The 22,403-nt window shown below is 47.9% G+C and overlaps 1 protein-coding gene across 1 annotated transcript in view; it reads right to left on the reverse strand.

The window, feature by feature from the left end:
- Positions 1-1,119: 1,119 nt before the first annotated feature.
- The window catches only part of LOC139393678 (CCR4-NOT transcription complex subunit 2-like), an 88,424-nt gene continuing 67,140 nt past the window's right edge, over positions 1,120-22,403 (reverse strand). Inside the window, exons 8-15 of the mRNA XM_071142021.1 lie at positions 21,567-21,691; positions 19,020-19,140; positions 15,930-16,086; positions 13,483-13,544; positions 13,336-13,385; positions 12,358-12,458; positions 9,753-9,897; positions 1,120-2,817 (exon numbers count right to left, since the gene is read on the reverse strand). Coding sequence (XP_070998122.1) covers positions 2,731-2,817; positions 9,753-9,897; positions 12,358-12,458; positions 13,336-13,385; positions 13,483-13,544; positions 15,930-16,086; positions 19,020-19,140; positions 21,567-21,691 — 848 coding nt within the window. The 3' untranslated portion in view covers positions 1,120-2,730. The remainder of the gene's footprint in view (positions 2,818-9,752; positions 9,898-12,357; positions 12,459-13,335; positions 13,386-13,482; positions 13,545-15,929; positions 16,087-19,019; positions 19,141-21,566; positions 21,692-22,403) is intronic.

The following is a 22,403-nucleotide window of genomic DNA, read 5'->3' on the forward strand; positions in this document are numbered from 1 at the left end:
ACTGAGGAAAGGTGTGATTTTTCTGCCCACTAAATCATAGGTTGACCACAAGGTGGCACCACATACCACAACTAATAATACTTAATTAACACATCTAGTCACGAGGTTTCCCTTTAGTGGAAGATTGTAGTGGATGGTTGTATGCAGTGGATCTATGCATTTGCATGAAGGCCAGCTACGTGTGAGCAATTATCAAATCCTAACTCCTGGCATGGCTGGGTCAGCCCTGTGGACTGAGGTAGTATGGGAAAAAGATGCACAGAATCAAAAGAAGAAATCAAATAAGATTTCAGATAATTCAATTGAGACCATAAACACACAGAGTCAGACACGCAGACAGACTCACACAGCACCACACAGCTCCACACGCAGACAGACTCACACAGCTCCACACGCAGACAGACTCACACAGCGCCACACACAGCTCCACACGCAGACAGACTCACACAGCACCACACAGCTCCACACGCAGACAGACTCACACAGCTCCACACGCAGACAGACTCACACAGCGCCACACACAGCTCCACACGCAGACAGACTCACACAGCTCCACACGCAGACAGACTCACACAACTCCACACACAGACAGACACACACAGCGCCACACGCAGACAGACACAGCGCCACACACAGACAGACACACACAGCACGACTCACACAGAGCCACACGCAGACAGACACAGCGCCACACGCAGACAGACTCACAGTGCCACACGCAGACAGATTCACACAGAGCCACACGCAGACAGACTCACAGTGCCACACGCAGACAGACCCACGCAGACAGACCCACGCAGACAGACCCACGCAGACAGACCCACGCAGACAGACCCACGCAGACAGACACACAGCGCCACACGCAGACAGACTCACAGCGCCACACGCAGACAGACTCACAGCGCCACACGCAGACAGACTCACAGCGCCACACGCAGACAGACTCACAGCGCCACACGCAGACAGACTCACAGCGCCACACGCAGACAGACCCACGCAGACAGACAGGCCAGGCACACAGAGGAAATCAACCCACCACACCGCAGCATACAGGAGAAAGCCTTTCTACTTGATTAAAGAGAAGCAGCTTTTCTCCAGAACGTGATCAGAAAACACAACTGTTTCTTCATCTCATTTTTATTGGCTTTTTCTTTTCCTATGAAAAGCTGCTGTTGAAAACAGCCAAAGTGAAGTGCTTCAGTCCTCATCTTTCTCCAAATCGCATCCCTCCAAAACTACCATCACATGGGTACGGGTGTTCTTATTGGCTCACTGAGAATGTATCTGACCCTTGATTGTAACGCTTGGTGTTCTTCATTGTTTGCTGTGGTTGTTGAATTGAAAGTGTTCAGGGCGTGAGGCATGGTCCCCTGTCCTGACCAGTTATTGTCGTCCACTGGCTACAGTACAGTTTTAATCCAGGTTGTTGTTGTTGTTGACAGGCATGGTCCCCTGTCCTGACCAGTTATTGTCGTCCTCTATCCACTGGCTCCAGTACAGTTTTAATCCAGGTTGTTGTTGTTGTTAGGCATGGTCCCCAGAACAGTCCTGTTTTATCCACGTCGTACAGTACGTCCAGTATTGCGTCGCACCGTGCTCACCTCCTAAAAACGAGGTACAGCCGGGGCGACAGTCTGTTTTTATTTATTTTTAATCTTCTCCAAAATAGATGTCATATATATAATATATACACATCGCACACATCTCTTTATTCATCTGTGATGCCTGTAAGCCCCCCCCCCCCCCCCCTCCCAAAAAATGGAAAAACATTTTGTACTTTTATTACTAAATTGTAACAAAGACAGTTCTTTCTTGTTCTCCTGTTCATCCCTAGAAGGAGGATGAGGCTCAGTGAATACGGACAGCTGGAGCTTGTCTGTCACTGATTGGTGGATAATTGTTGTGGGCAGAAAAGGGGATGGAAAGGGAGCGAATGACAGAATAAACAGAAGGAAAATAAATGTTATGTGTTTGAGAGTTAATGTCCAAACTGAACTATTGTGGGTCTCGTCTTCACAATATGAACAAATCCACAAACATCTTTTGTGTTCTTTTATTACGAAATAGAGCTACAATATGAACATTGCATTTTCTCCTGGCCTCTTGTCCGTCTGTGGGTCTGTCTGTCTGTCTGTCTGTCTGTCTGTCTGTGGGTCTTCCACTCTGCTACAGTAACATTGTGTTGAGGTATTTTCTGCGGGTCACTGTGTTCTTTGAACACTTCTGTTGGATAATGACAGATCAACCTTGTTCTGTCACAGTCAGAGGGTCTGTGTGTGTGTGTGTGTATTATGATGTCATGGTGCTTCGTGACCAATGGGGAGGTCTGAAGAATGAGGCGTAAACAAAAAGGTTCTGAATGTTTTCAAAATGACAACCAACCAAAACAAAGGGACAAGGTCAGGGAAAAACAGGGAAAAGAAAAAAAAATAAGATTTAAAAAAAAGAGAAACCAGCGTCTGATTGGGCGGCACATCATTCAGTTCAGGGGAAGAAGGACCTGCTCGGAGCCAAAATGGTCGCCGGATTTCCCTCCATTTGGCCTAAAGTCAATTTGCCAGACGGTGGATAGTCGAGGAATAAAAAGCAGGATGCCTGAGCCAGCCACAACGGCATTCGCTGTCTGTAGGTCTGTCCGTCTGTCTGCTGTGAGGAACCAGGGCCAGGGACCAGAACTCTAACCAGGTCTAGGATCCCATGGTGGACTGAGAACGAGGGGAAGGAAGTCTCTCAGAAGGCTTGCTGGGCTGGGTTGTAGTTGAAGGTGGATGGCACGTGGGGTCTCTCCTCTAGCTTCTCGTATTCCAGATGAAACTCCTAGAAAGGGGGGGGAGGAACAAGGGTTTTAGGGACAGCAGTGGACAACGGTAGTGGATAAGGGTAGTGGACAAGGGCAGTGGATAACAGTAGTGGATAAGGGTATTGGACAAGGGTAGTGGATAACGGTAGTGGATAAGGGTAGTGGATAACAACAGTATTTTAGGGAGAGCAGTGGACAACAACAGTATTTTAGGGAGAGCAGAGGACAACAGTATTTTAGGGAGAGCAGTGGACAACAACAGTATTTTAGGGAGAGCAGTGGACAACAACAGTATTTTAGGGAGAGCAGAGGACAACAACAGTATTTTAGGGAGAGCAGAGGACAACAGTATTTTAGGGAGAGCAGTGGACAACAGTATTTTAGGGAGAGCAGTGGACAACAACAGTATTTTAGGGAGAGCAGTGGACATCAGTATTTTAGGGAGAGCAGTGGACAACAACAGTATTTTAGGGAGAGCAGAGGACAACAACAGTATTTTAGGGAGAGCAGAGGACAACAACAGTAATTTAGGGAGAGCAGAGGACAACAACAGTATTTTAGGGAGAGCAGAGGACAACAACAGTATTTTAGGGAGAGCAGAGGACAACAACAGTATTTTAGGGAGAGCAGTGGACAACAACAGTATTTTAGGGAGAGCAGTGGACAACAACAGTATTTTAGGGAGAGCAGTGGACAACAACAGTATTTTAGGGAGAGCAGTGGACAACAACAGTATTTTAGGGAGAGCAGTGGACAACAACAGTATTTTAGGGAGAGCAGAGGACAACAGTATTTTAGGGAGAGCAGTGGACAACAGTATTTTAGGGAGAGCAGAGGACAACAGTATTTTAGGGAGAGCAGAGGACAACAACAGTATTTTAGGGAGAGCAGTGGACAACAACAGTATTTTAGGCAGAGCAGAGGACAACAGTATTTTAGGGAGAGCAGAGGACAACAGTATTTTAGGGAGAGCAGTGGACAACAACAGTATTTTAGGGAGAGCAGAGGACAACAGTATTTTAGGGAGAGCAGAGGACAACAACAGTATTTTAGGGAGAGCAGAGGACAACAACAGTATTTTAGGGAGAGCAGAGGACAACAGTATTTTAGGGAGAGCAGAGGACAACAACAGTATTTTAGGGAGAGCAGAGGACAACAACAGTATTTTAGGGAGAGCAGTGGACAACAACAGTATTTTAGGGAGAGCAGTGGACAACAACAGTATTTTAGGGAGAGTAGTGGACAACAGTATTTTAGGGAGAGCAGTGGACAACAACAGTATTTTAGGGAGAGCAGAGGACAACAACAGTATTTTAGGGAGAGCAGTGGACAACAACAGTATTTTAGGGAGAGCAGTGGACAACAACAGTATTTTAGGGAGAGCAGAGGACAACAACAGTATTTTAGGGAGAGCAGAGGACAACAGTATTTTAGGGAGAGCAGTGGACAACAGTATTTTAGGGAGAGCAGTGGACAACAACAGTATTTTAGGGAGAGCAGTGGACATCAGTATTTTAGGGAGAGCAGTGGACAACAACAGTATTTTAGGGAGAGCAGAGGACAACAACAGTATTTTAGGGAGAGCAGAGGACAACAACAGTAATTTAGGGAGAGCAGAGGACAACAACAGTATTTTAGGGAGAGCAGAGGACAACAACAGTATTTTAGGGAGAGCAGAGGACAACAACAGTATTTTAGGGAGAGAAGTGGACAACAACAGTATTTTAGGCAGAGCAGATGACAACAGTATTTTAGGGAGAGCAGTGGACAACAACAGTATTTTAGGGAGAGCAGAGGACAACAACAGTATTTTAGGGAGAGCAGTGGACAACAACAGTATTTTAGGGAGAGCAGAGGACAACAGTATTTTAGGGAGAGCAGTGGACAACAGTATTTTAGGGAGAGCAGAGGACAACAACAGTAATTTAGGGAGAGCAGAGGACAACAACAGTATTTTAGGGAGAGCAGAGGACAACAACAGTATTTTAGGGAGAGCAGAGGACAACAACAGTATTTTAGGGAGAGAAGTGGACAACAACAGTATTTTAGGCAGAGCAGATGACAACAGTATTTTAGGGAGAGCAGTGGACAACAACAGTATTTTAGGGAGAGCAGTGGACAACAACAGTATTTTAGGGAGAGCAGTGGACAACAACAGTATTTTAGGGAGAGCAGAGGACAACAGTATTTTAGGGAGAGCAGTGGACAACAGTATTTTAGGGAGAGCAGTGGACAACAACAGTATTTTAGGGAGAGCAGTGGACAACAACAGTATTTTAGGGAGAGCAGTGGACAACAGTATTTTAGGGAGAGCAGTGGACAACAACAGTATTTTAGGGAGAGCAGAGGACAACAGTATTTTAGGGAGAGCAGAGGACAACAACAGTATTTTAGGGAGAGCAGTGGACAACAACAGTATTTTAGGCAGAGCAGAGGACAACAGTATTTTAGGGAGAGCAGAGGACAACAGTATTTTAGGGAGAGCAGTGGACAACAACAGTATTTTAGGGAGAGCAGAGGACAACAGTATTTTAGGGAGAGCAGAGGACAACAACAGTATTTTAGGGAGAGCAGAGGACAACAACAGTATTTTAGGGAGAGCAGAGGACAACAACAGTATTTTAGGGAGAGCAGAGGACAACAACAGTATTTTAGGGAGAGCAGTGGACAACAACAGTATTTTAGGGAGAGCAGTGGACAACAACAGTATTTTAGGGAGAGTAGTGGACAACAGTATTTTAGGGAGAGCAGTGGACAACAACAGTATTTTAGGGAGAGTAGTGGACAACAGTATTTTAGGGAGAGCAGTGGACAACAACAGTATTTTAGGGAGAGCAGTGGACAACAACAGTATTTTAGGGAGAGCAGTGGACAACAACAGTATTTTAGGGAGAGCAGTGGACAACAACAGTATTTTAGGGAGAGCAGTGGACAACAGTATTTTAGGGAGAGCAGTGGACAACAGTATTTTAGGGAGAGCAGTGGACAACAGTATTTTAGGGAGAGCAGAGGACAACAACAGTATTTTAGGGAGAGCAGAGGACAACAACAGTATTTTAGGGAGAGCAGAGGACAGCAACAGTATTTTAGGGAGAGCAGAGGACAACAACAGTATTTTAGGGAGAGCAGTGGACAACAACAGTATTTTAGGGAGAGTAGTGGACAACAGTATTTTAGGGAGAGCAGTGGACAACAGTATTTTAGGGAGAGCAGTGGACAACAGTATTTTAGGGAGAGCAGTGGACAACAGTATTTTAGGGAGAGCAGAGGACAACAACAGTATTTTAGGGAGAGCAGTGGACAACAGTATTTTAGGGAGAGCAGTGGACAACAACAGTATTTTAGGGAGAGCAGAGGACAACAACAGTATTTTAGGGAGAGCAGTTGACAACAGTATTTTAGGGAGAGCAGTGGACAACAGTATTTTAGGGAGAGCAGTGGACAACAGTATTTTAGGGAGAGCAGAGGACAACAGTATTTTAGGGAGAGCAGAGGACAACAGTATTTTAGGGAGAGCAGTGGACAACAGTATTTTAGGGAGAGCAGTGGACAACAGTATTTTAGGGAGAGCAGAGGACAACAACAGTATTTTAGGGAGAGCAGTGGACAACAGTATTTTAGGGAGAGCAGTGGACAACAACAGTATTTTAGGGAGAGCAGAGGACAACAACAGTATTTTAGGGAGAGCAGTGGACAACAGTATTTTAGGGAGAGCAGTGGACAACAGTATTTTAGGGAGAGCAGTGGACAACAGTATTTTAGGGAGAGCAGAGGACAACAGTATTTTAGGGAGAGCAGAGGACAACAGTATTTTAGGGAGAGCAGTGGACAACAGTATTTTAGGGAGAGCAGAGGACAACAGTATTTTAGGGAGAGCAGTGGACAACAGTATTTTAGGGAGAGCAGAGGACAACAACAGTATTTTAGGGAGAGCAGTGGACAACAACAGTATTTTAGGGAGAGCAGTGGACAACAGTATTTTAGGGAGAGCAGAGGACAACAGTATTTTAGGGAGAGCAGAGGACAACAGTATTTTAGGGAGAGCAGAGGACAACAGTATTTTAGGGAGAGCAGAGGACAACAGTATTTTAGGGAGAGCAGAGGACAACAGTATTTTAGGGAGAGCAGAGGACAACAGTATTTTAGGGAGAGCAGAGGACAACAGTATTTTAGGGAGAGCAGAGGACAACAGTATTTTAGGGAGAGCAGAGGACAACAGTATTTTAGGGAGAGCAGAGGACAACAGTATTTTAGGGAGAGCAGTGGACAACAGTATTTTAGGGAGAGCAGAGGACAACAGTATTTTAGGGAGAGCAGAGGATAACAGTATTTTAGGGAGAGCAGAGGACAACAGTATTTTAGGGAGAGCAGAGGACAACAACAGTATTTTAGGGAGAGCAGAGGACAACAACAGTATTTTAGGGAGAGCAGAGGACGACAACAGTATTTTAGGGAGAGCAGAGGACAACAACAGTATTTTAGGGAGAGCAGAGGACAACAGTATTTTAGGGAGAGCAGAGGACAACAGTATTTTAGGGAGAGCAGAGGACAACAGTATTTTAGGGAGAGCAGAGGACAACAGTATTTTAGGGAGAGCAGTGGACAACAGTATTTTAGGGAGAGCAGAGGACAACAGTATTTTAGGGAGAGCAGAGGATAACAGTATTTTAGGGAGAGCAGAGGATAACAGTATTTTAGGGAGAGCAGAGGACAACAGTATTTTAGGGAGAGCAGAGGATAACAGTATTTTAGGGAGAGCAGAGGACAACAGTATTTTAGGGAGAGCAGTGGACAACAGTATTTTAGGGAGAGCAGAGGACAACAGTATTTTAGGGAGAGCAGAGGACAACAGTATTTTAGGGAGAGCAGTGGACAACAGTATTTTAGGGAGAGCAGAGGACAACAGTATTTTAGGGAGAGCAGAGGACAACAGTATTTTAGGGAGAGCAGAGGACAACAGTATTTTAGGGAGAGCAGAGGATAACAGTATTTTAGGGAGAGCAGAGGATAACAGTATTTTAGGGAGAGCAGAGGACAACAGTATTTTAGGGAGAGCAGAGGATAACAGTATTTTAGGGAGAGCAGAGGACAACAGTATTTTAGGGAGAGCAGTGGACAACAGTATTTTAGGGAGAGCAGAGGACAACAGTATTTTAGGGAGAGCAGAGGATAACAGTATTTTAGGGAGAGCAGAGGACAACAGTATTTTAGGGAGAGCAGTGGACAACAGTATTTTAGGGAGAGCAGAGGACAACAACAGTATTTTAGGGAGAGCAGAGGACAACAGTATTTTAGGGAGAGCAGAGGACAACAGTATTTTAGGGAGAGCAGTGGACAACAACAGTATTTTAGAAAAAGAAAAGCTGTTATTGTTAGCTTGCCTTGACACCCCCCCCCCCCCCCCCTCACACACACACACACAAAAAACAACAACAGTATTTCTGATTTCTAGTTGTAACTACAACGCATTGGGAAAGTATTCAGACCCCTTCCCCTTTTCCACATTATGTTACAGCCTCATTCTAAAATGGATTCCATTGTTTTTTCCTCATCAATCTACACACAATACCCCATAATGACATCACAATACCCCATAATGACATCACAATACCCCATAATGACATCACAATACCCCATAATGACATCACAATACCCCATAATGACAAAGCAAAAACTTTAATAATGAGAATTGATGGGAATTTATGTAAAATATATCACTAGCCACTTTAAACAATGCTACTTAATATAATGTTTACATACCATACATTACTCATCTCATATGTATATACTGTACTCTATATCATCTACTGCATCTTGATGTAATACATGTATCACTAGCCACTTTAAACTATGCTACTTAATATAATGTTTACATAGCCTACATTATTCATCTCATATGTATATACTGTACTCTATATCATCTACTGCATCTTGATGTAATAAATGTATCACTAGCCACTTTAAACAATGCCACTTTTATATGTTTACATACCCTACATTACTCATCTCATATGTATATACTGTACTCTATACCATCTACTGTATCTTGCCTATGCCGTTCTGTACCATCACTCATTCATATATCTTTATGTATATATTCTTTATCCCCTTACACTTGTGTCTATAAGGTAGTAGTTTTGGAATTGTTAGCTAGATTACTTGTTGGTTATTACTGCATTGTCGGAACTAGAAGCACAAGCATTTCGCTACACTCGCATTAACATCTGCTAACCATGTGTATGTGACAAATACATTTGATTTGATTTGATTTTTGATTTTAGATGCTTCTACAACTTGGACATGATTTGGAAAGGCCCACACCTGTCTATATAAGGTCCCACAGTTGTCAGTGCATGTCAGAGCAAAAACCAAGCCATGAGGTCAAAGGAATTGTCTGTAGAGCTCCAAGACAGGATTGTGTCGAGACACAGCTCTGGGGAAAGGTACCAAAATATTTCTGCAGCATTGAAGGTCCCGAAGGACACAGTGGTTTCTATCATTCTGAAATGGAAGAATTTTAGAACCACCAAGACTCTTCCTAGAGCTGTCAGCCAGGACAAACTGAGCAATCAGGGGAGAAAGGCCATTGGTCAGGGAGTTGACCAAGAACCCGAGAAGAATGGGAGAAAATCCTAAAATACAGGTGTGCCAAACTTACCCATGAAAACTCAAGGCTGTAATCGCTGCCAAAGGCGCTTCAACAAAGTACTGAGTAAAGGGTCTGAATTCTTATATAAATCTTATATTTCTGTAAAAAAAAAATATATTATACATTTGCAAAAATGTCGAATTGTTTTTTAGGGGGTTGAGTGTGTAGAAAAAAACAATTTAAATCAATTTTATAATTTTCTATAAGGCTGTAACAAAGAATATGTGGAGAAAGTCAAGGGGTCTGAATACTTTCTGAATGCACTGTAACTACGGTAACAGTCCTCAAGCCTCTGTCCTTCACCTTGGCTACTTTCCTCCAGTTAAGACAATCAAAGAAGTAGTAGGTGCCTCTCTCATAGGCGTTGGTCTTCAGAGTGGGCTCCATGCCCGGCGCCCGCGTGATCCACACACGCTCCTCCTTGTGGTACCGCCAGTCCCGGTTGAAGCTGAGGTCACAGGTCACAGGTCATACGTTAGGGCAGAGCATTGTATACGGTAGTATCAATTGATTATAAGACTTGAAAATCAAACTACATAGAGGTGGCAGAAGGGGACAGACTACATAGAGGTGGCAGACTACATAGAGGTGGCAGACTACATAGAGGTGGCAGACTACATAGAGGTGGCAGACTACATAGAGGTGGCAGACTACATAGAGGTGGCAGACTACATAGAGGTGGCAGACTACATAGAGGTGGCAGACTACATAGAGGTGGCAGAAGGGGCCAGACTACATAGAGGTGGCAGACTACATAGAGGTGGCAGAAGGGGGCAGACTACATAGAGGTGGCAGAAGGGGGCAGACTACATAGAGGTGGCAGAAGGGGGCAGACTACATAGAGGTGGCAGACTACATAGAGGTGGCAGACTACATAGAGGTGGCAGACTACATAGAGGTGGCAGACTACATAGAGGTGGCAGACTACATAGAGGTGGCAGACTACATAGAGGTGGCAGACTACATAGAGGTGGCAGAAGGGGCCAGACTACATAGAGGTGGCAGACTACATAGAGGTGGCAGAAGGGGGCAGACTACATAGAGGTGGCAGAAGGGGGCAGACTACATAGAGGTGGCAGAAGGGGGCAGACTACATAGAGGTGGCAGACTACATAGAGGTGGCAGACTACATAGAGGTGGCAGACTACATAGAGGTGGCAGACTACATAGAGGTGGCAGACTACATAGAGGTGGCAGAAGGGGACAGACTACATAGAGGTGGCAGAAGGGGACAGACTACATAGAGGTGGCAGAAGGGGACAGACTACATAGAGGTGGCAGAAGGGGACAGACTACATAGAGGTGGCAGAAGGGGACAGACTACATAGAGGTGGCAGAAGGGGACAGACTACATAGAGGTGGCAGAAGGGGACAGACTACATAGAGGTGGCAGAAGGGGACAGACTACATAGAGGTGGCAGAAGGGGACAGACTACATAGAGGTGGCAGAAGGGGCCAGACTACATAGAGGTGCATAGAGGTGGCAGAAGGGGCCAGACTACATAGAGGTGCATAGAGGTGGCAGAAGGGGGCCAGACTACATAGAGGTGGCAGAAGGGGACAGACTACATAGAGGTGGCAGAAGGGGCCTGACTACATAGAGGTGGCAGAAGGGGACAGACTACATAGAGGTGGCAGAAGGGGACAGACTACATAGAGGTGGCAGAAGGGGACAGACTACATAGAGGTGGCAGAAGGGGACAGACTACATAGAGGTGGCAGAAGGGGACAGACTACATAGAGGTGGCAGAAGGGGCCAGACTACATAGAGGTGGCAGAAGGGGGCCAGACTACATAGAGGTGGCAGAAGGGGCCTGACTACATAGAGGTAGCAGAAGGGGCCTGACTACATAGAGGTGGCAGAAGGGGCCAGACTACATAGAGGTAGCAGAAGGGGCCTGACTACATAGAGGTAGCAGAAGGGGGCCTGACTACATAGAGGTAGCAAAAGGGTCCAGACTACATAGAGGTAGCAGAAGGGGCCTGACTACATAGAGGTGGCAGAAGGGGCCAGACTACATAGAGGTGGCAGACTACATAGAGGTAGCAGAAGGGGCCTGACTACATAGAGGTGGCAGAAGGGGCCTGACTACATAGAGGTAGCAGAAGGGGCCTGACTACATAGAGGTGGCAGAAGGGGCCTGACTACATAGAGGTAGCAGAAGGGGCCTGACTACATAGAGGTGGCAGAAGGGGCCAGACTACATAGAGGTAGCAGAATGGGCCTGACTACATAGAGGTAGCAGAAGGGGGCCTGACTACATAGAGGTAGCAAAAGGGTCCAGACTACATAGAGGTAGCAGAAGGGGCCTGACAGACTACATAGAGGTAGCAAAAGGGTCCAGACTACATAGAGGTGGCAGAAGGGGCCAGACAACATAGAGGTGGCAGACTACATAGAGGTAGCAGAAAGGGCCTGACTACATAGAGGTGGCAGAAGGGGCCTGACAGACTACATAGAGGTGGCAGAAGGGGCCTGACTACATAGAGGTGCATAGAGGTGGCAGAAGGGGGCCAGACTACATAGAGGTGGCAGAAGGGGCCAGACTACATAGAGGTGGCAGAAGGGGCCAGACTACATAGAGGTAGCAGAAGGGGCCAGACTACATAGAGGTGCATAGAGGTGGCAGAAGGGGGCCAGACTACATAGAGGTGGCAGACTACATAGAGGTAGCAGAAGGGGCCTGACTACATAGAGGTGGCAGAAGGGGCCAGACTACATAGAGGTAGCAGAAGGGGCCTGACTACAGAGGTATGTTCTGCTTCATGTTCCACGTCAGTACCACTACAACCCAGAGGAGGGCGCTCGATCACAAGAAAAGGTGAGTAAAACAAACACCTCACCAAGCCTGTTACCATAGCAGACACTAGCTAGCCTTCACACAGTGTGGTGTGTCTGTATACGTACAGCTCTACTGCTGCCAGCAGCTGAAGGAGGTCTCCTCCGTTCATGTAGTAAAGATAGAACAGCAGGTCCTCCCCATACCGAGACAGTTTGATTGCAGCAAGCTGCAGAGAGAGGGAGAAAGACAGAGGGGGGGGAACGAGAGAGAGGGGGGGAACGAGAGAGAGAGAGAGGGAAAAGAGAGAGGAAAGAGGAAAGAGAGACAGAGAGAGAGAGTAAAGAGAGAGAGAGAGGAAAGAGAGAGAGAGAGAAAAGAGAGAGAGAGGAAAGAGAGAGAGAGAGGAAAGAGAGAGAGAGAGGAAAGAGAGAGAGAGAGGAAAGAGAGAGAGAGGAAAGAGAGAGAGAGGAAAGAGAGAGAGGAGAGAGAGAGAGGAGAGAGAGAGAGGAAAGAGAGATGAAAGAGAGGGGGGAAAGAGAGGGGGGAAAGAGAGAGGGGAAAGAGAGAGGGGAAAGAGAGAGGGGAAAGAGAGAGGGGAAAGAGAGAGGGGAAAGAGAGAGGGGAAAGAGAGAGGGGAAAGAGAGAGGGGAAAGAGAGAGGGGAAAGAGAGGGGAAAGAGAGAGGGGAAAGAGAGAGAGGAAAGAGAGAGAGGAAAGAGAGAGAGGAAAGAGAGAGAGAGGGGAAACAGGTTATTGATCTAGTCAGCGACCTGGCACCATCAACAGAAGCTAACCGTGCCATTCTTATTTCAACCATGCTAGATAAAAAGATGATTCAACTCTCACAGTGGACAGAGCAGTTACAACAAGTGTGGCTAGTGCACCCAAACAGAGGGGCCAATAACACGAGGGTCAAAACAACAACGTTACATTGAGCTGGTTAGAAAAAGTACTTTAACCATCCTTAATGAACAACTTAGAAGAAGGTCTGAATCAGAGAGGTGCGGGGGGGCTGCCATAAGGGTGAATGGGGGTGTGTTGTTGCCATGTTGGCCAACAGCAACCCAACCCTGGGTGGGTTTATTCTGTCTCTGAGGTACATACCTTGTCCCTTATGTGAATGTTGGTTAAATACTCAGATGGAACATGGAAGTCTGGAAGGAAAGAGAGAAGTGGTTAGAGAGAACCAGACGGGGAAACTGGCAGAATCTATCCCACCTCTAGAGCACTCTGGCTGGGTAGGATACGTACCGATGTCCTGGGGTCGACACGGTGCTGACGCCCAGGGAGACGCAAACTTGGGGTACAGGTTTCTGAAGGACGAGAAAGTGGTCATGCTGTTACTGACAGATTATTTTGTTGCCATGTTAACAGGCTACAATGGCGTGTCCTTTTCTTCGTTTTTAGATTGTAAAAAAATGACAGAATTGGACATAATAGCAGCCTATTGTCCAGTGAGTGTGTGTTTTTCAGGAGGCTACAGCAGAGATCAGCTGCCTGCTACTACTCTCAGGCTGTCAGGAGGAGACAACATGTAGCAGGAGGACTGATTAGTGAAGGCTGCTCATCTTCTTATGACTGGAGGAGGGAGATGCCAAGAGAGGTGTACAGGTGTGTGAAAGAGCCACTCCTCACCCCGTCCCAGTAACAGCCCGCTCCACTCCCAGTAACAGCCCGTTCCACTCCCAGTAACAGCCCGCTCTACTCCCAGTAACAGCCCGTTCCAATCCCAGTAACAAGCCCGCTCCACTCCCAGTAACAGCCCGCTCTACTCCCAGTAACAGCCCGCTCTACTCCCAGTAACAGCCCGCTCTACTCCCAGTAACAGCCCGCTCTACTCCCAGTAACAGCCCGCTCTACTCCCAGTAACAGCCCGCTCTACTCCCAGTAACAGCCCGCTCTACTCCCAGTAACAGCCCGCTCTACTCCCAGTAACAGCCCGCTCTACTCCCCAGTAACAGCCCGCTCTACTCCCAGTAACAGCCCGCTCTACTCCCAGTAACAGCCCGCTCTACTCCCAGTAACAGCCCGCTCTACTCCCAGTAACAGCCCGCTCTACTCCCAGTAACAGCCCGCTCTACTCCCAGTAACAGCCCGCTCTACTTCCAGTAACAGCCCGCTCTACTCCCAGTAACAGCCCGTTCCAATCCCAGTAACAAGCCCGCTCCACTCCCAGTAACAGCCCGCTCTACTCCCAGTAACAGCCCGCTCTACTCCCAGTAACAGCCCGCTCTACTCCCAGTAACAGCCCGCTCTACTTCCAGTAACAGCCCGCTCTACTCCCAGTAACAGCCCGCTCTACTTCCAGTAACAGCCCGCTCTACTCCCAGTAACAGCCCGCTCTACTCCCAGTAACAGCCCGCTCTACTCCCAGTAACAGCCCGCTCTACTCCCAGTAACAGCCCGCTCTACTCCCAGTAACAGCCCGCTCTACTCCCAGTAACAGCCCGCTCTACTCCCAGTAACAGCCCGCTCTACTCCCAGTAACAGCCCGCTCTACTCCCAGTAACAGCCCGCTCTACTCCCAGTAACAGCCCGTTCTACTCCCAGTAACAGCCCGTTCTACTCCCAGTAACAGCCCGTTCTACTCCCAGTAACAGCCAAACTGTCACTATTATCTTCAGAAGGACTGTTATAGTAGAGATCAGCCAAACTGTCACTATTATCTTCAGAAGGACTGTTATAGTAGAGATCTAGAGATCAGCCATCCTCACATCACATTAGACAGACAGCAGCTACTCCTCACAGCACATCAGACAGACAGCAGCTACTCCTCACAGCACATCAGACAGACAGCAGCTACTCCTCACAGCACATCAGACAGACAGCAGCTACTCCTCACAGCAGACAGACAGACAGCAGCTACACCACAGAGCACATCAGACAGACAGACAGCAGCTACTCCTCACAGCACATCAGACAGCAGCTACACCACACAGCACAGACACAAACAGCAGCTACACCACACAGCACATCAGACAGCAGCTACACCACAGACAGACAGACAGCAGCTACACCACACAGCACATCAGACAGAGAGACAGCAGCTACTCCTCACAGCACATCAGACAGGAAGCAGCTACACCACACACCAGACAGACAGCAGCTACACCACACAGCACAGACAGACAGCAGCTACACCACACAGCACAGACAGACAGCAGCTACACCCCACAGCACAGACAGACAGCAGCTACACCACACACACCACACAGCACAGACAGACAGCAGCTACACCACACAGCACAGACAGACAGCAGCTACACCACAGACAGACAGCAGCTACACCACAGACAGACAGCAGCTACACCACACAGAACAGACAGACAGCAGCTACACCACAGACAGACAGCAGCTACACCACACAGAACAGACAGACAGCAGCTACACCACAGACAGACAGCAGCTACACCACAGACAGACAGCAGCTACACCACACAGCACATCAGTTTATTATACTGCATCTACTGATGGATAATGAAGCGTCACTCCGTCTGACTCCATAAATTAGAGTCTAACTACGGCTGCAGCCTAAACTGCTCCTGGATCAGTTATTCCCAGGTCCTGTTGAGAGAGTTTCTAAATGTCCTCCATAAATTAGAGTCTAACTACGGCTGCGGCCTAAACTGCTCCTGGATCAGTTATTCCCAGGTCCTGTTGAGAGAGTTTCTAAATGCCCTAGAGACGACCAGACTTACTCTGGCGAGTTGAGGTTGAGTCCTAGTGTTGTCAGGTCACTGCCCAGTGCTAGGTGCACCATGCCAGGGTCCGTCTCCGCTGCCCTGATGAACGTTAACAAGCCAATCATCCCAAACTGGTCTGTTACCATGCCCCCGGGAATGTTCGTCACGCGACCTGGAGGGGAGGAGGAGAGGAGAGACCAATGAGGATGGGACCCGTGTGTGTGTGTGTGTGTGTGTGTGTGTGTGTGTGTGTGTGTGTGTGTGTGTGTGTGTTTGAGTGTGTGTTTGTGTGTGAGACCCCGTCTAACTGGAGTTGAACGTTGACCTTCGTGCCCGGCTGATGGCAAAATGACTAGGTTAAATTTTTCCTGACCATGGAAAAGTCTTAGTTAAAACGTTGTAATGTCACGTGAACAACTACAGTCAAATTCCTTTCTTGTAGCGCTAAACACAACAATGCAGTAATCAATATCAACTCATTACTAGAAAAAAACATCAGAAACAAGGAAATATAAAATACACGAAGTGAGCACCCATACTATATATAGGAAATGTTTAAAAAGTGGCGTGTAGCTCGGCCCCGGTGATGTACTGGGCTGTCCGTACGACCCTCGGCAGCGTCACGTGATCCAGGGCGGTGCAGTCGTCATACCAAGCAGTGATGTACTGGGCTGTCCGTACGACCCTCTGCAGCGTCACGTGATCCAGGGCGGTGTGGTCATGATACCAAGCGATGATGTACTGGGCTGTCCGTACGACCCTCTGCAGCGTCTCGTGATCCAGGGCGGTGCCGTTGTCATACCAAGCGGTGATGTACTGGGCTGTCAAGCGGTGATGTACAACCCTCGGCAGCGTCACGTGATCCAGGGTGGTGCAGTCGTCATACCAAGCAGTGATGTACTGGGCTGTCCGTACGACCATCTGCAGCGTCACGTGATCCAGGGCGGTGTGGTCATGATACCAAGCGGTGATGTACTGGGCTGTCCGTACGACCCTCTGCAGCGTCTCGTGATCCAGGGCGGTGCCGTTGTCATACCAAGCAGTGATGTACTGGGCTGTCCGTACGACCCTCTGCAGCGTCTCGTGATCCAGGGCGGTGTGGTCGTCATACCAAGCGGTGATGTACTGGGCTGTCCGTACGACCCTCTGCAGCGTCACGTGATCCAGGGCAGATCAGCTCCTGTTGACCTCTTGTTGACGTTGAGGGAGAGGTTGTTGCTCCAGCACCACACTGTCAGGTCACGGACCTCCTCCCTGTAGTCCAGGATCAGCTCCTTGTCTTGTTGACGTTGAGGGAGAGGTTGTTGCTCCAGCACCACACTGTCAGGTCACGGACCTCCTCCCTGTAGTCCAGGATCAGCTCCTTGTCTTGTTGACGTTGAGGGAGAGGTTGTTGCTCCAGCACCACACTGTCAGATCACGGACCTCCTCCCTGTAAGCTGACTCATCGTCGCTAACTTAGTGTTGGAGACCTGCATGGCGCCACAGTCGTGGGATAACAGGGAGTACAGGAGGGGACTAAGCACACACCCCTGTGGGGTCCCTGTGTTAAGGGTCAGCGTGGCGGAGGTGATGCTGCCAACTGTCCCCACCTGCAGTTGGCCAGTCAGAAAGTCCCAAGATTCAGTTGCAGGGGGAGGTGTCCAGACCCAGAATCCTAAGCTTGGTGATGATCTTGAAGGGGACTAAGGTGTAGTCAATGAACAGCATTTTCACATAGGTATTCCTCTCATCTAGGTGGGTGAGGAGAGTAGTTGAGATCGCATCGTCGATGGATCTGTTGGGGCGGTATGCAAATTGAGGCTGGGTCTAGGGGGCTGGGGTTAACCAGCCTATCAGAGCACTTCATGATTACAGAAGTGACTGCTACAGGACGGTAGTCGTTGTGGCACGAAGCCTTAAGAGTTCTTAGGAACAGGAATCATGGTGAAACATCTTAAAACGTGGGGATTAACAGACTGGGACAAGGAGAGGTTGAACGTTACTGTGAATATGCCTGCCAGCGGTCCTGCGCCCTGGAATGCTGTCGGGGGTCCGCGGCCTTGACCTGATTAAAGACCCTTCTCACGTCGGACTGGCAGAGTGAGATCACCCAGTCCTCTGGGTCGGCGACGGCCCTCACACCCGGCTCCATGTGGTTGTGAAAGCGTGGAGAGCGTCTGATAGAGGCATCGTTGGGCAGATCACGGCCGGTTCTTCCTCTGTAATTCGTAATGGTCTGTAGCCCCGGGACACATGAGGCTGGCGTCAGAACCTGTGTAGGAGGATTCCACCTTGTTCCTGTATTGTCCGTTTGCTGGTTTGATGACTAAGGAGGTCGTAGCGTGCCTTCTTGTACTTATTCCTGTCCTCAGCCGTAGCATCGAGGTTGTCTACGATACCTCTACGTGTGGTAGCCCTGATCTTTAGTTTAGCCCCAACCTCTGTGTTAATCCAGGGCTTTTGACCAGAGAAGCAGCGAACACTCACCGTGGGGACAACATCGCTGATTCATTTTATAATTAAGTCATCACCTATACCAGGTCTTCCTAGTCATCACCAGCACCAGGGTCTTCCTAGTCATCACCTACACCAGGTCTTCCTAGTCATCACCTATACCAGGGTCTTCCTAGTCATCACCAACACCAGGGTCTTCCTAGTCATCACCAACACCAGGGTCTTCCTAGTCATCACCAACACCAGGGTCTTCCTAGTCATCACCTACACCAGGTCTTCCTAGTCATCACCTATACCAGGTCTTCCTAGTCATCACCTATACCAGGGTCTTCCTAGTCATCACCAACACCAGGTCTTCCTAGTCATCACCAACACCAGGTCTTCCTAGTCATCACCTACACCAGGTCTTCCTAGTCATCACCTACACCAGGTCTTCCTAGTCATCACCTACACCAGGTCTTCCTAGTCATCACCTACACCAGGTCTTCCTAGTCAGGTCCTGTCCTGTGACAGGTGAAAGGTTGGATGGAGTGAAGGACAGCGTGAAGGACAGAGTGAAGGACAGAGTGAAGGACAGCGTGAGGGACAGCGTGAGGGACAGAGTGAGGGACAGAGTGAGGGACAGAGTGAGGGACAGAGTGAGGGAGAGAGAGAGGAATTGAGCCTCACCGTCCGGTAACACCTGTATGCCTTTCTTCGACTGGTTGTTGTTCTGGGCTGTTGAGCTCTTGTCCCCGGGGAACTTGGGCCCGTCTGTGCTGCTGGAAGTCTTACCTGAAGAGTTTAGATTCTGGAGAGAGGGACATGAAGAGAAGCAGGGTTTAGATTCTGGAGAGAGGATCAGGAAGAGAAGCAGGGTTTAGATTCTGGAGAGAGGAACAGGAAGAGAAGCAGGGTTTAGATTCTGGAGAGAGAGAGAGAGAGGAAGAGAAGCAGAGTAGATTCTGGAGAGAGACAGGAAGAGAAGCAGAGTAGATTCTGGAGAGAGAGAGACAGGACGAGAAGCAGGGTTTAGATTCTGGAGAGAGACAGGAAGAGAAGCAGAGTAGATTCTGGAGAGAGAGAGACAGGAAGAGAAGCAGAGTAGATTCTGCAGAGAGAGAGACAGGAAGAGAAGCAGAGTAGATTCTGGAGAGAGAGAGACAGGAAGAGAAGCAGAGTAGATTCTGGAGAGAGAGACAAGAAGAGAAGCAGAGTAGATTCTGGAGAGAGAGACAGGAAGAGAAGCAGAGTAGATTCTGGAGAGAGAGACAGGAAGAGAAGCAGAGTAGATTCTGGAGAGAGAGACAGGAAGAGAAGCAGAGTAGATTCTGGAGAGAGAGACAGGAAGAGAAGCAGAGTAGATTCTGGAGAGAGAGACAGGAAGAGAAGCAGAGTAGATTCTGGAGAGAGAGACAGGAAGAGAAGCAGAGTAGATTCTGGAGAGAGACACAGGAAGAGAAGCAGAGTAGATTCTGGAGAGAGACACAGGAAGAGAAGCAGAGTAGATTCTGGAGAGAGGAACAGGAAGAGAAGCAGAGTAGATTCTGGAGAGAGGGACAGGAAGAGAAGCAGGGTTTAGATTCTGGAGAGAGGAACAGGAAGATAAGCAGAGTAGATTCTGGAGAGAAGGACAGGAAGAGAAGCAGAGTAGATTCCGGGGAGAGACAGGAAGAGTAGCAGAGTAGATTCCGGGGAGGGATGAAGAGGCATAGTGGAAGAGTACATTCTACACAGGGAGGAAGAATCCTGTTAGAGTCCCAGTATCTTTCCCTGTGCGGTTGGTTCTCCTCCGAACACTAAAGATAGTCTAATAACGTCACTGAAACGGTCTTCACTAAATTGAACTACTTCCTGTGGGATAAATAGAACTACACTTCAGAACAGAAAAACAGGGAAACTTACACTGGCTTCATTAACTTCTGGGTGACAGGGGGCAGTATTTGCACGTCCGGATGAAATGCATGCCCAAATGCAACTGCCTGCTACTCATCCCCAGAAGATAAGATATGCATATTATTAGTAGATTTGGGTAGAAAACACTCTGAAGTTTCTAAAACTGTTTGAATCATGTCTGTGAGTATAACATAACTTATTTAGCAGGCGAAACCCAGAGGACAAACCATTCAGATTTTTTGTTGTTGAGGTCACTCTTGTCAATGGGATTTCATTGGGAATCCAGATTTCTAAGGGACCTTCTTGCAGTTCCTATCGCTTCCACTGGATGTCAACAGTCTTTAGAAATTGGTTGAGGTTATTCCTTTGTTTAATGAAGAAGTACGGCCATCTTGAACAAGGGTCACTTGAAGTGTACTGTTAGATAGAGGCGCGTGACCAGAAAGCTAGCGTCAGTTTTATCGATTATTTATGTTAAAAAAATACCTAAAGTTGTATTACAAAAGTAGTTTGAAATGTTTTGGCAAAGGTTACAGGTAACTTTTGAGATATTTTGTAGTCACGTTGAGCAAGTTGGAACCGGTGTTTCTCTGGATATATATCGACAGAATTAATTGAACAAAAGGACCATTTGTGATGTTTATGGGACATACTGGAGTGCCAACAAAAGAAGCTCGTCAAAGGTAAGGCATGATTTATATTTTTATTTCTGCGTTTTGTGTCGCGCCTGCAGGGTTGAAATATGTTTTCTCTCTTTGTTTACTATGGTGCTATCCTCAGGTAATAGTGTTGTTTGCTTTCGCCTAAAAGCCTTTTTTGAAATCTAACATGTCGGCTGGATTCACAACGAGTGTAGCTTTAATTTGCTATCTTGCATGTGTGATTTAATGAAAGTTAGATTTTTATAGTAATATATTTGAATTTCGCGCTCTGCATTTCCCCTGGCTTTTGGGACGCTAACGTCCCACATATCCCACAGAGGTTAAACAGCCCTCCTTACAATGGATTTCAAAAGCCACGTCCCATAGTAAACAGCAGCTCACAAGTCCCTCATCCGTCTCCCTCGCAATCCATTAGAGATGCTGTTTCAGACAGTGACCCGTGTTGATTCCCCCAGCAGCTTTCATACCCCCTGCTACTAGAACACATGTCCCTGCGACATGAATCAATAATAAGTTAGTTTTGTCCTAGTTTAGTTCCAGGTCTCTCTACCCATCGACGAAGCCTCCGAGCTGAGCCACATTAGTCACACAGACGATGATCAACTCCACTCAGCAGGAACAACACCAAACGGACCTTATATCAAATGGTCTAAGTTCCTCCTAGAGATTAAAGACCCACCGTTATGCTGTCGTCGTTGTTCGCCGTGGGGTCCTTGTAGTTGGGACCAGGCAGCGCAGGGAAGTCCTCGTTATGGATGGAGAAGTCTTGGGACTGTTCGTTTGAGGGTTTGGTGACCATTCCAACTGCAGTACAGGAGGACAGGATGGACAGGCTGTAGCTCAGGTTAAATACAGGGACAGAGAAGATCTTTTCTCTCCGGGAAGACAACCATCAATATCGTTGCATCCCAGCAACCCAGAAGCAAAGGTAAACATGTTTTATTTTCTCACAGACTGGGACGCACTCTCACCATAGAGAGCCCTCCCAGCCAGTGGGTTGAGGAGAGGAGGTAGGGGGTCTCACCATAGAGAGCCCTCCTAGCCAGTGGGTTGAGGAGAGGAGGTAGGGGGTCTCACCATAAGGAGCCCTCCCAGCCAGTGGGTTGAGGAGAGGTAGGGGGTCTCACCATAGAGAACCAGTGGGTTGAGGAGAGGTAGGGGATCTCACCATAGAGAACCAGTGGGTTGGGGAGAAGGAAGGGGGTCTCACCATAGAGAACCAGTTGGTTGAGGAGAGGTAGGGGGTCTCACCATAAGGAGCCCTCCCAGCCAGTGGGTTGAGGAGAGGAGGGCGTCTCACCATAGAGAACCAGTGGGTTGAGGAGAGGTAGGGGGTCTCACCATAGAGAACCAGTGGGTTGGGGAGAGGTAGGGGGTCTCACCATAGAGAACCAGTGGGTTGAGGAGAGGTAGGGGGTCTCACCATAAGGAGCCCTCCCAGCCAGTGGGTTGAGGAGAGGGGGTCTCACCAAAGATAACCAGTGGGTTGAGGAGATGAGGTTGGGGGGTCTCACCA

Source organism: Oncorhynchus clarkii, unplaced genomic scaffold (assembly GCF_045791955.1).
Source record: "Oncorhynchus clarkii lewisi isolate Uvic-CL-2024 unplaced genomic scaffold, UVic_Ocla_1.0 unplaced_contig_795_pilon_pilon, whole genome shotgun sequence".
NCBI classification, from domain to species: Eukaryota; Metazoa; Chordata; class Actinopteri; order Salmoniformes; family Salmonidae; genus Oncorhynchus; species Oncorhynchus clarkii.